This window comes from Cucurbita pepo, chromosome LG16, assembly GCF_002806865.2.
Source record: "Cucurbita pepo subsp. pepo cultivar mu-cu-16 chromosome LG16, ASM280686v2, whole genome shotgun sequence".
Lineage (NCBI taxonomy): Eukaryota > Viridiplantae > Streptophyta > Magnoliopsida > Cucurbitales > Cucurbitaceae > Cucurbita > Cucurbita pepo.
The window spans coordinates 5497562-5510894 of record NC_036653.1 but is presented as its reverse complement, the minus strand read 5'-3'; the positions used below and the strand labels follow the sequence as shown (position 1 = coordinate 5510894).

Here is a 13333-nt window from a genome sequence, read left to right as displayed (position 1 = left end):
TAGCTTTAAAATATGTTTGTTGGAGAGAGCTTTCGACACCTTTGTATGAAATGTTTCGTTCTTCTCTCTAGTCGATGTGGGATCTCACAATTCATCTCCCCTCAGAACCTAGCGTCCTTGATCACACACTGCTTGGGTTTCCACACTCTTGTAAGAAATGTCTCATTCTCCTCTCTAATCGACGTGGGATCTCACAATCCTACCTCCCTTGGGGGCTTGGCGTTCTCAATGGCACACCGTTCGGGTTTCCAAACCCTTGTAAAAAATGTTTCATTCTCCTCTCCAATCCACGTGAAATCTCACAAACCACCTCCCTTAGGGGCTAGCGTTGGCACACTGCTTGAGTTTTCACACCCTTGTAAGAAATGTTTCATTCTCCTCTCCTATCCACGTGGGATTTCACAAACCACCTTCCTTAGGGGCCAACATCCTCGCTGGCACACCACTTAGGTTTCTACACCCTTGTAAGAAATGCTTTATTCTCCTCTCCAATTAACGTGGGATCTCACAACTCATTCCCCTTCAGTGCCCAGCTTCCTCGCTGACCCACTGCTCAGTGTCTGGCTCTAATACTATTTGTAACAACATTGACACACTGCTCTGTGTCTGGCTTTGATATCATTTGTAACAACGCTGACACATTGCTCGGTGTCTGGTTCTAATACCATGAGTAACAGAGCTAGCACACTGCTTAGTGTTTGACTCTAATACCATTAGTAACAGCTCAAGCTTACCACTAGCAAATAATGTCCGCTTTGACCCATTACGTATCACCATCAGCCTCACGATTTAAAAACATATTTGTTATGGAGAGATTTCCACACTTGTATAAGTAATGTTTCGTTCTCTCCAACTAATGTGGGATCTCACATTCACCCTAGCTGTTTTTTTAAGATTAAATATAAACAAAATATGTTATATCCATAACTAAAATTTCATAAAATTCAAATATTAAATATTTATCATGTGACCGTTAAATATTTAACAGTTAGGAAGATAAAAGTGAGAAATCACAAAGTTAAGGGAGTAAAATGAAAATAAAAAAAGATGAAAAGGATGGGGTAAACATGTAATTTTGAATAAAAAGAGAGCGAGAAAAAGAAAAAGAAAAAAGAAAGTGGGAAATAAGGAGAGGGAAGAAATAAGAATAGGTCCGTGCTGAGTCGTCAATCAATTAGGCATCAATTCCACTTTTTTTAACGCATGCGGGGCCCACTCATGTGCACTGCTGTCCTGTTTTCTAACACCCATCATTCCGGGGTCTTGCTTTTTGTTCCCCTTAATTAAATCAACGGCCTTCCTTATCTTCTCCGAATGGCTCCTCCCAATGGACGGCCGGATTTGCATAAAAGCTGCCACCCGACCCGACTGTTTTGTCGGAAAACGGGCATGGCATATTTATAGGCTCCACAAACGTCACTTACGAGAGACAAAACAAAGAAATATATACGCACACTCGTGAAGGACACAGATACATCCCTGCAACTCACTTACCCACCACCTTAAATTATCAACTTTTATACTCTAATAATATATATATACACACAGGTTCTAACAACATGGACGGTATGTCTCGACTTTCAAGAATAAAAAGAAGTTGGCTTTTCCAAATAAGATGATTGGATGAACGAAGCTTGATGATGATCATATGGATTAGAGTATTGAAAGGGAGAAGGTGAGAAGTCGATTAAGAAACCATGGACAAGAAAAGATCGGGGCTGCTAATACCATGACGATATTTGCTAAAACCACCTCACCTAAATGACGGTGAAAGTTTTTTATTTATAATTATTTACGTAATCAAATAGACTACAACGGAAATGGAAAGAGCAATAAATGGAAGGATATGATAAGTATGTTTAACTGTAATGGAAGGCTAAATATCCTGAACAATAAATATGGTCAAGACTACTTCGTCCGATAAATTTAGGATATAATACTTATCACAGTAATCCTGATCATAAGATGAGATTGAACCAAGGTGACCATGTGAGCTTTTATCCCTTAGTTTGGCTTCTCGAGAGTCTAAATGGGCTCTGGGTAGGGTTGGTTCGGGTTCGAACTCAGTTGACCATGAGTTTGGGTTGATTCGGGTTATTGATTATGGTGACCATGTGAGTCCCCTGATTCAACTTCTCTAGAGTCTAATTAGGCTCTAAACAGGGTTGGTTCACGTTCGAACCTAATTGATCCTGAGTTACGGTTGACTCCCTGCAAAAGAAAGGAAAAAGAATTTCATGTTCTTCCTTTCACTTTCAAGAAGGGAGGATTAAGAAAATCCTATTAATTGGAGCTTTCTCCAAACCTCCAAGAAAAACATGAAAAAAAAAAAGCTCGAATGGTACGATCCCTTTGTCACCTTAGAATGAAAGGGGCAATCTCATAATTCTTGGTCTGTGAAGATACGTGGTTAGGTGCTCCATTTTATTTTCCCATTGAGGTCAAACCTAAACCTATGCTCAAGAGATAACTGTCCATCTACTGATAAGGGATGTATGGATTCTCAGGAAGAGAGGAGCCAAGATGGTCCCCCAGTACACCCAGATCCCACAAGTGAATAGAAAGTTGGATCTACAGTAGATCTCACCTGAATCAACCCATCTATTTTCATCCGGAGAAGTTTGGTTCCAAACCGTGTTCAAACAGGAAAAGTAGGTCGTACTAATAGCGTTTAAAAGAGAGCGAGAAGCGTAGAGGAGAGAGTAGGGGAAGTAGGAGGAGTAAAAAGTGAATAAAAAAGAAGTCCCAAGTTGAGAATTTAGGGGATTATGAAATGGAAAGTCCCATCCTCAATAGCCCACCAAAAACACTCCCATCCCATCTTCTCCCTTTCACTTTCTTCAAATTAAGTTGGTGCCACGCCAAAACCCCATTAATTTAATCCTCCAATTTCCCTCATTATCATCATCATCATCATCGTCATGTGGCGCCTCATCGCAGCTCTTCGCCCTACCCTCCACAACTTCACTAACAGCCACCGCGTCGCCGATGAGAGCATGTTCACTACAACTGAATTCCCCATCTACGCCGTCGCCAATCACCACCACCACCGCCGCCGCCCTGCTGCTCACCGCACCTTCTCTGCCGTCTTCAGCATCATTCGTGCCCCTTTCTCTATTCTCTCTTGCTTCGCTCCACCACCCGTTCACTCCTCCGCCGACACCTTCTGGCTCTCCACCGATCACTATTTTGCCTCCACCATTTCCGAGACCAATCACCTTATGGTAAGCGACGGCATGCGTTACGCCATGTTGATGTAGAAACAGAACAACACTCAAAACAACAACAAAAAATCAAAAAAAATCAAAACTTTAGCTTTTATTTGGGTTTTAGGTGAAAATAATCACTTGGGTTTTTCTTTTTTTTAGTTAAATTTGATTCAGTGTCTGTTTCTAATCTGTTCTTGTATTGTTTTCAGACGACCCAGATCCCAATCCCATAAATTAAATTATAAAAAATAAAAAAAAAAAAGTTGCTCTTTTCCCAAGAATATCAGTAACTCTCTGTTTTCTCTCTGTTTCTCAATAGAACAAGTACAAGAACGTATCAATGGCTTTCCTAGTACCAATCTCCTAGTACCAATCTCCATGCCTTACCTTTACCTTCTTTGTTTTCTTTTGATTCTTTTTCCTCTAAATAAACCCATACTTTTAGTTTTTACTACAAAAAGAAACTATTTTTCAAGAGCAATGAGGAAGAATCTTGCACGTAAACTACTAATCACCTAACAATTTTTAAATATTAAGATCTCAAATCAATTAGAGAGGAAATGTCCGAGAGAGAATGTCCAAAAAATACAATATATGTTAGTGTGTTTGGGTTGATACCGTATTTAAGGCATTTATACTTCGATTAAAGTAGAATGGCATAATTTGAGAGACCCATCAATCAAATTAATGTGTAATTAAGTATAGTTTAAAGTGATTAAAGATGGATGATGAGGTGCTTTAATATCTCCCAATGTTTGTGCGACATATATATATATTATAAAAGCAGCTTTAATGGAAGCTCCTTTCGGAGGTACTAAGCGCTCGACTTTTGCTTCAAATACACGATTTCTGAATATAAATAAATAATTCCTAAAGTACACATCAAATTATTATTTTAATATTTTCATGAATTTTTTCCCCTCTTTATATTCATGGAAGCTGGAACTGATAATGACAGTGGGAATANTTTTTTTTTTTTTTTTTTTTTTTTTTTTTTTTTTTTTTTTTTTGGAAATTTCCCCCAATGAATGAATAATAGAATTTAAATGTGGATGGTAGGCTAGTGCTTTTAATAAGATCGTGGGAGCAATTTGATCGTAAAAAGTTAAAAATTCAGCATTATTTGAATGAGACCGTCACAATATAATTATCTTATCATAACAATTAGATGTGGATTTTAATATTTATACGGGAATATATTTATTAAATTTATGGAGGGTGAGACAAAATTTTTTTTGTAAAAAAATCAACAAGAATTTAATAATAGTGATTATTTTAAGATTCATGAAAAATACATTAATATTTAAAAGTATATAAATTAAAAGCACTGATATTTAAAAGCTGCATTGGGCTTTCCATTATCAAGCAGGACGGCCCACTCTCTTATTGGGCTTTCTATATTACCTTATTGGGCTTTCCGTATTCAAGCAGAACGGCCCGATCTCTTCGTAAGCCCATCTCTTGAAGTTGAAGATATAAAATTTCAAAAATTTTAGTACCATATCTATAACTCAAAATACTATTTTCGTCATCGAACTTTTGGGTTCGTTTTATTTAAGATCTCGTTTGATAATTATTTTGTTTCTCCCGTCTTTTCAACCCTTAAAATATATTTGAATTATGAGCTAAATTGCCTTGTATAAGATATTTGAATTCGGAACTAAATGACAACTTTATTATTGATTTAAGTTCTTTTCTTCGTAAGAAGTGGAATAAAACAAGTGGTAGAAGTTTTGGGTAAATGATACAATACTTTGAAAAAAGTCACATCAAACTAAATATCAGAAATGTAAACTTTTTAGAAGGGAAGAAATGGCAAAAAAAAAGTAGAAGAAAAGCAAAATGTTCTAACATCCCCTTTTTTGGCCTTTGTTTCTAACTTTTTTAGGGCCACTTTGATACTCTTTTCCACTTTTACTCATTCAATTTCCAAAGGAGAAAGCATAAAAGAATCAGATGTAAAGTTGTGGTGACAATGAGGGTCAGATTTTGAGTCTTTCACCTGTCAAATCTTTCAATTTTTAGTCTCATGGTTTCTTATTGGAATTCAATTAGGAACCCACAAAGTAGACTTATAAGAATACATATCCTGTTCTTGTTCTTCGTTATAGAGCGAATTATATGAATATGACAATCTTTACCCCTTCTTAGGACTTGTTTGGAACGACTTTTCAACTGCAGGACCTTATAGCCAGTTTTGTAACGACATAATGGAAAGCCAAAGAATAAAGACTTTATCACAAGCACGATGCAAATGTAAAAGTCAATGAATCGACTCGAGAGCTATACCAAACGACAGTGCATGCTTTGCAGATTCCAAAGATATTTCCTCTTTTAAAAGAAACTATTGATAAAATGACTGAAAATGTATGAACAGATTGATCTGGGAAGAAAAGAAAAGAATAGAAAAGGAGCCCCACAAAAAAGGGGACGAATCTGAGACTGTTCCTCTTCCACCTTAAAAAATTACAGGGTTTGACAGTGCAACATATAAAGTTTTAGGCATATTTTCGGCTCGGCTATACGATCAAAGCAGAAGCTAAAAACATCAAACAAGAATTTCATGTCGATACGAAAGCTAACCCGAAAAGAGAGAAGAGAAAAGACGAAGAATTTGTGGTTATTTATTCACAGGGAGCCTAGATGGATATCCCTTGAATGTTTTTTCACACTAACAATTCAACAAAAAGAGGAACTCTGATACAATNAAAAAAAAAAAAAAAAAAAAAAAAAAAAAAAAAAAAAAACAAACCAAAATGATGGGACAAACAGCATTCCTAAACAAAGCTCACAACTTTGCCTCAGGCATCACTGCTACAATTATGATGAACTTGAAAATTAAAAAAAGGGTGACCTTAAAAAAAAAACAAGGCATAGTCTATAATAACTTTGTGGATCCCCATCTCACTGAAGATGCATGATGATACGTATTTTGCTATACTGCCGCAATCTGATTTTACATCTCACTCAAATATATGAAAGAAAAAAAAAAAACAAAAAAAGAAAGAAAATTTTCTAATCAAAACTCAAACCTGAACACAAAATCCCAAGTGGCTAAATACCTCTAAGCTTGGTTTTCAGCATCGGCACTCAGTTAGCTTTATAGATAATTCTTCTTTTTCCCCCTTTTTTTGTTGGGTAATTCAACTGAATATTCTATTTGATTATCTGCAACTTCACGTTCTTCACCAATTATCTTCATCTACTATGTTGACATATCCGATCGTTCCTAGGTAGTGTTTCCTGAACCAAAAAACGAGGAGGATACTCAGTATCAACACTATTTTTCACCAGAAAACTACAACAGATAAAAGGAGGAAGAAGAACAATGCGACGACGAGATCATTTAGCACAGAATGATACATAACGCTGTCGTGCGACTTGCTAACAGCACTTATATCCTAAACTTAATACCACATCAGAGATAATCTGATAGCATTTCGTGATTTTGGTTCACACTAGTTAAGCAAAGCATTCAAAAAGGCTGTACTAAATTTAATCGATGTCCGAATGATTACATGATTAAATGAAACGGGATATAGTTTAGGACATACTAAATGCATAATTTCACAAGTAGTTCTGACTCTGAGTGATAATGAGCATAGAAAGAAACAGCAACAGCCATGTTTTTTAGTGTATCAAAGACGAGGATTCAACCATGAGGTTGTTATGCATTTACAATGTCCTAGAATTAGTCAAATGCTTGAGCTTGTCAAGATAGAATGAGTGAGCTGCACAATTGCAGGCTTGCAAGCATATATGTGCACGTAAACACGAAGAGGTTACAGTCCTGTAACAGGACGAACAAAAATCAATCACCAAATGCAAGGGAGTGACAATGAGAGAGATCAATGACAGTTTGAAATTTGAATGCCCTTCATCTAGATAACTCAATAACTTCAATCGGTATGACTATATAAGCTATTCTTGTTGGCATTCGTAATAAGGTTCATTGGGACCTATCTCTAAACATTCTTACAATATAACCATGTTACTTTTCGGCTATACGAACATACTGAACATATATCTTTCCCAGAAAATGTATATATGGGGCAGCCCACTTAACGATATAAGTTTGTTCGGTTGGTAACTCAAATCATTCATGTATAGTATCTAAATCTGGTATCTAAAAGAGCTAATATCTAAACCATCAAGTGCAGAATTGAAACAGCTTTCTGCAAGATCAAAGAAATATAAATCTACATTTGGATGTTCATAATCTGAGCATTTGAAAAATAAAATTCTTGATGAGATAAACCGGGAGATACTGCTGAAACAAATAATGAAGCATTATATAAATTTTGAAACAGTGGCTCTAACCTCTGTTTGACTGCCTCCTATTAACACTATGACCACCAATAAAACCAGGAGAGCTTCTGGATGAGACATCAGAAGCAGCATTGCCGAGTCCATAACCAAAGGGTCCAGAGACGTCTCTTTCAAAATTGGAAGATCGCCACGTGAGATCGCCATAACTGGCATTGTAGAAATCTGCAAAAGGCCCGTCAAAACCGACAGTTGAGGTAGGAAATGATGATGTTGGAGGCAAAACAGTACCACTGTTCCTCCCATATCCTCCAGCTCCTATACTATAACTACTGTCAATACCTCCATAATTATGATTCCCAGAGTTACTAAAAACATTGTTTCCTCCACCTTGAGACAAGATTCCGGAGCTACCCCAGTTAACTCCAGAATTGGCAAATGCAGTTCCCCCAATGCCGCCGCCAACGCTTGCTGATCCCAAATGAGCATTGGAGTTGGCAGAGTTTGTTCCATTGTTGAGCCCTCCACTTCCCCACAAGTTTTGAGTTGCTGAGCTGAAGAAGGATGAGTTTCCTCCATTGCCACTCTCATACCCTATATTGCCAAATCTATCCGAATTACCAGTATAATACGGGCTCAGTCCCCGTCCATAATTGAGATTATTGGTAAAATTGGAACTTCCCCCGTACCCTGGATTCAAGCCAATCTCAAAGTTCACGCCCATTCCATAACCCGAACTGAACGGAGTGAATACACTTCGACCACTAGAAACTGGACTAAATCTACCATCCATTCTAACCCCATAACCTCCAATTGTACTTGAACTATACCCCTGAGTATAACCATTAAGGAAGCTATTGACCCTACTCTGACCATAATTGTATCCACCAAGTGGACTTCGGCTTGGGCCTGGTGACAACTCTTTTGGAACTGCACGCTTGACTTCAACCATTTTTCCATTCAATTCATGGAAAGTCTTGATAAGAACTTTCTCGACCGCTTCTTCCGAATCATATGTAATAAACCCGAAACCTCTGGGTCGAAGAGTATTGTGGTCATACATCACCACAACATCTGTAATTGTTCCGAATTGATCAAAATAATTCTTGAATTCACTCTCTGTAACAGTAGATGCTAAGCCCCCAACAAATATCTTTCTAGTTCGTCCAGGACCAGGAGAAACATTAATGCTACCACTGGTTCTACCTACAATGTTCTGGTCATTTCTAGGAACAGCCCTTTTTGCCTCAACCTGGGAATGAAGATCGAGTTTAAATAGCATTAAAATGACAAATGCAGACTATTTGATTGAATTCAAGCTGAAAAACTAATCAGGAAATTAGAAATTTCACTTAAGGAAGAAAATAAGAACTACAAAACATTTTGATTCATAAGCTAACAAAAAATGAGCTGTCTCTGCAAGTCATATGATACACATTCAGGTTAAAAACTCACCATTCTTCCATCAATATTATGCTTCTCCCTTATAACTCTATCTGCAACACTTGGATCAGCAAAAACTATGAAGCCGAAGCCTCGACCTCGACCTGTAGTCCGATCCTTCATAATGACAGCTTCTACAACCTCCCCAAAGGCACTGAAGTACTCTTTAAGCCGGTCTTCATCAGTATCCCAAGATATCCCACCAACAAATAATTTGCCACTATCAGTTTGCATTTTCCTTTTCCTATAAACCACAGCAACAAAAGCCACATCGTTCAGATGTTCAAAAACCATCAAATGCAGATAACATGTATCCATTTCTACTCGATTCAGATGAAGAAAAACAACAGAATTTTAAACTCGTAATAATGTACTGGGGATCGAATTCCATGACCGTATTTTACCGGATGAACAACGGAAAAAGGGGGACAAAATCAGCTATGGCGATTCATTATAGTAGAAGATCGGTGTGTGAACCTAAGGTGAAGAAATGTAATCTGTAACATCTTGGAGCTGAAAGAGAAGAAGGAAATGGAATCAAATGCGGGTGAATAACAAATCAATAACAGAAGCAGTACCTTATTTGAATCGAGAGGCAATCCAGGAAATGTATATATCTCAAAGGAAGAGATATTGGAAAAATCAATTTGGGAACACTGGATCCATCGTCGATCAATTGCTCGACAAAATTTCAACAAACCTGAGAAAACCCAGAAAGCATTTGAATCAAAAAGAAGGATTACCGGGATCCAAACTTGATTCAATTTCTTACAAGATCGAAAAACAAAGTCCAGATTTCCATAAAACCGACCGATTAGCGAAGAACCAGAGAGCCAAATCTTGCCGAGCTAAGATCTGAGAGGAAGCACGATGATTAGGACAGACATCTTGAGCTTCCCTGTAAGATTTGTCCGCAACTTTCCTTAAGCCTCTGGATTGTGTCCAATTGATTATGTAAAGCAAATTCAGTTAGGAAGCAGATCGGGAAATTCTATTTATGTTTAAACAAACTGTACACTGCCAAGAGAACGTGAAAAACAGAAGCTTGAAGATGTCTAACGTGAGAAATGTATAAGAACTTGTGAATGGAAGATGAACATTTTCTCTTCCTTTTGATTTTATAATTTTCTTTTTTATTTTATTTATTTTGATCTTGCTATAAACTTTTATGGGAGGAGGAGAAAAATAAATCAATATAAAAATTAAAACATGGGTGCATAATGTCATCTATGCATCAAAATCTATTTTATTCATTAATAACTAAATAAATGGAGCCTTAATTTATGATAATATTTTCAAAATATTGCAAACATATTATTTATGTTTATTATAAAATATCTTTTTATTTATTTAATGCTCTTTTTTTATATGGATGAAAAAAATGTGGTAATAAATCGTGTCTCGGCTTAGGTCAGCTCTTAATTGATAAATTGTATGATAAAGAATATTACCGAAGGTAAGATTCAGATTAGTTTATTGATTGAATATGCAATATTATTTGTTTGAGATTCAATCACACCACGAGTAAGGTCAATCACGAGGTTGAATGACACTAAACGTCTAACCTGTTGGATGACAATCCCACGTCGGTTAATTTAAGGAATAATCATGGGTTTATAATGAAAGAATACTATCTCCATTGGTATGCGGCCTTTTGGGAAGCTCAAAGCAAAGCCAGGAGAGCTTATACTCAAAATGGGCAATATCATACCATGATCGACAGTTGTTCAACTAACATGGTATTAGAGTCATGCCCTAAACTTAGCTATCTCAATTGGATCTTCAAATGTCGAACAAATGACTCCAAAAGAAAAAGGAGTCAAGGCTCCTCAAAGGCACAGTAAAAAATGACTAAGACTCTAAAAGAAAAAGGAGTCGAGTCTCGGTTACATCATTGGAGGTTAGCTCATCCACATTAGCTCAAATAATCGGCTAATGGGTAAACTAAGTGGGTATGAGATATCCGGTATATAATGGGAGATGCGCTTTTCGAACATACTATATTGCTTTATCTCTCTGTCCTTTCCCTCCTCCTAGGTTGAGCTCTCGCATGTCCTAGGTCTGATCAGATCCTCAAACGACCAGTTTACAAAACAAAGAGGTAAGCACTCTCTCCTTTCTGTCCCCCCAGGCTGGGCTCTCGTCACACTTTTGAACCAGACCTTGGCCAAAGTATTAACTTAAGTAAAAATACATCCAACCCATTAATTTAGATTAGCTGTCGTGACTATCCAATATAACGTCAAATTATGAAAATTTGACCATCAAATAAAATAAATTAAAGTTAGGGTTGAAAATGTGTTGGATAGATTCAAATATATTAATCTGACTAGTAACACATTTTCAAACACCATTAAAATATAAAATATACTAAAGTAGGTACAAAATAGGTGCACATATTCGTATCCACAACATTGTGACTTGGGTTGTTATCCTAATTTTCATTCGATACCCAAAATACCCTTTTGCATAAGCTATTCTCCCATAGGTGACCCAATTAAAAGGGTCATCTTTTGCCATCTATATTTGATAGCAAAGTTTACTTTACACATTTAACAGGACTTGACTTGATTAGTGGGGGTTGGTCTCCTCCAGCTTGCCATTAGCTGGGATGGTGATGATGGCTTAGGTGAATCACATGCAAATACTTATCAAAATTTTAATTACCTTTTTTTCCAGAGAAATTATTAAATTAATTTATGAGGATAATGTGAAAACTATGACCCAAAAATAAATGAGAATAATTTGTCTTTATTTTCGAAGAAAATTAGTCATTTAATTTATGTTTGTACTAAAAAAAGTTTAAATTTTTCTGTGGGGCCGATTTAAATTACATGAAATCATAAGCCCATTACCAAATTTGACAAAATCTTCAGTTTTTTTTTTTTTTTTTTTTTTAAACATATTCTTTACCGGAAGCCAACCTTATTAAAAGGTCAAAACTTCCGGGGAGAAGTTTCCCTCCAAATCCAATCTCTTTAACATTCCCTCCAAAATTTCACGACCCAAAAATTCAAACCCACGACTGCAATTTGGTTCCTATATATTTTGAGGAGCGGGATCAGATCTTTACACACATCGCTTCAGTCTCCTTCAATTGCGCCTCCGATTTCGATTCAAATTCTGTCCTATTTGCTTTTTCGTCTCCAATCTGCTCCATGGAGTCCTTGAGGAATTCATTTTCATTGACCTCCACCGATGGTGGCGCCGTCAGTGCAGGATCTCCACACCGCGTCGCAGGCGAAGTCCATGTGATCATCGGTCCTATGTTTGCCGGAAAAACCACCGCTCTACTCCGTCGGATCAAAGCTGAGAGCAGCAGTGGCAGGTAAAGATAAAGTCTATTCTTACGGCCTGCAAACAGATCGAAAACCTTCATTAAAATCTCAACTTGGAATTCTATGAACTCTCGTATCTGCTCTGTAGGAATGTGGTGATGATCAAGTCAAGCAAGGACACAAGGTACGCTATTGATTCGGTAGTAACACATGATGGGGCCAAATTTCCATGCTGGGCACTGCCAGATCTTTCGTCTTTCCGACAGAAATTTGGAGAAGATGCTTATAACAAGGTATTCCTCTTCGAAGAACATTCTTTGGCATTACTATTTGTTTGGCAAATCTTATTTATCTAAACCCCCAATAATACCGGCAGCTGGATGTGATTGGTGTTGATGAAGCTCAATTTTTCGATGATCTCTATGATTTTTGCTGCGATGTTGCTGATAAAGATGGCAAAATCATTATCGTTGCTGGCTTAGATGGAGATTACCTCAGGTCCCACTCAGATCTCTCTCTGTCTTTCTCTGTATATATGACAATTCTGCATTCACATAATTTCTTGCATCTGAGCTGTTGGGTAACTTGAAAATTGTGCCACCCAGATGCGAAATCATGGATCTTTCCAATACTAAAGTGGTTATTCTTCCATGGTTTTGGCAGGAGGAGATTTGGTTCAGTGCTTGATGTAGTACCTCTGGCTGACACAGTAACTAAGTTGACAGCTAGATGTGAACTTTGTGGTAAAAGAGCCTTCTTTACCTTGAGAAAGACAGAGGAGACAAGGACCGAGCTTATCGCTGGGGCTGATGTCTATATGCCGGTGTGCCGCCACCACTATGCCAATGGACAAGAAGTCATACAATCTTCCAAGAATATTCTGGGATCTCGTGCTCTTAGAACAGGCTCTAATCTAGAGGCACTTCCTTCACTTATCTAAAATCTGCAACTTATCTCAATTGTCTAGACAAAATGCTTTGCTTTCGCCTGTGTATTTCCATATGTTTCCATCAAACAGCTGGCGCTAGCTACATGCTATATGAAACCCCTTTTTCTGTTTGTGGGAAAAGGGTTTGTAACCTCATTCGTCCAATATTATATACTAACATATTTCTCTTCTGGAAGATGCACCAAGTT

General features: G+C 37.3%; 3 protein-coding genes across 6 annotated transcripts; 2 read left to right on the top strand and 1 right to left on the bottom strand.

Annotated features, from left to right (window-relative positions):
• The first annotated feature begins 2720 nt into the window (after nucleotides 1-2720).
• On the top strand, nucleotides 2721-3303 carry LOC111777603. Its single transcript, XM_023657270.1, has one exon. It carries the CDS (start codon nucleotides 2922-2924, stop codon nucleotides 3258-3260), a length of 339 nt encoding a protein of 112 aa, XP_023513038.1. The 5' UTR covers nucleotides 2721-2921; the 3' UTR covers nucleotides 3261-3303.
• A 2769-nt stretch (nucleotides 3304-6072) lies between these two features.
• Nucleotides 6073-10030, bottom strand: LOC111777862 (heterogeneous nuclear ribonucleoprotein 1). Of its 4 annotated transcripts, none has more exons than XM_023657590.1 (6): nucleotides 9730-10030; nucleotides 9497-9618; nucleotides 9323-9431; nucleotides 8931-9162; nucleotides 7530-8727; nucleotides 6073-6452 (listed from the first exon to the last, which is right to left on the bottom strand). In XM_023657590.1, the coding sequence occupies exons 4-6, from the start codon at nucleotides 9150-9152 to the stop codon at nucleotides 6439-6441; spliced, it is 1434 nt and encodes a 477-aa protein (XP_023513358.1). In that variant the 5' UTR covers nucleotides 9153-9162; nucleotides 9323-9431; nucleotides 9497-9618; nucleotides 9730-10030; the 3' UTR covers nucleotides 6073-6438. The 4 variants fall into 4 exon arrangements, with proteins under 4 accessions (XP_023513358.1, XP_023513359.1, XP_023513357.1 ...); XM_023657591.1 differs by having other exon boundaries at nucleotides 9323-9395; XM_023657589.1 differs by lacking the exon at nucleotides 9323-9431.
• A 1964-nt stretch (nucleotides 10031-11994) lies between these two features.
• Nucleotides 11995-13315, top strand: LOC111777881 (thymidine kinase a). The gene is made up of 4 exons (XM_023657612.1): nucleotides 11995-12246; nucleotides 12345-12489; nucleotides 12573-12694; nucleotides 12860-13315. The coding sequence occupies exons 1-4, from the start codon at nucleotides 12077-12079 to the stop codon at nucleotides 13134-13136; spliced, it is 714 nt and encodes a 237-aa protein (XP_023513380.1). The 5' UTR covers nucleotides 11995-12076; the 3' UTR covers nucleotides 13137-13315.
• The last annotated feature ends 18 nt before the right edge of the window (nucleotides 13316-13333 follow it).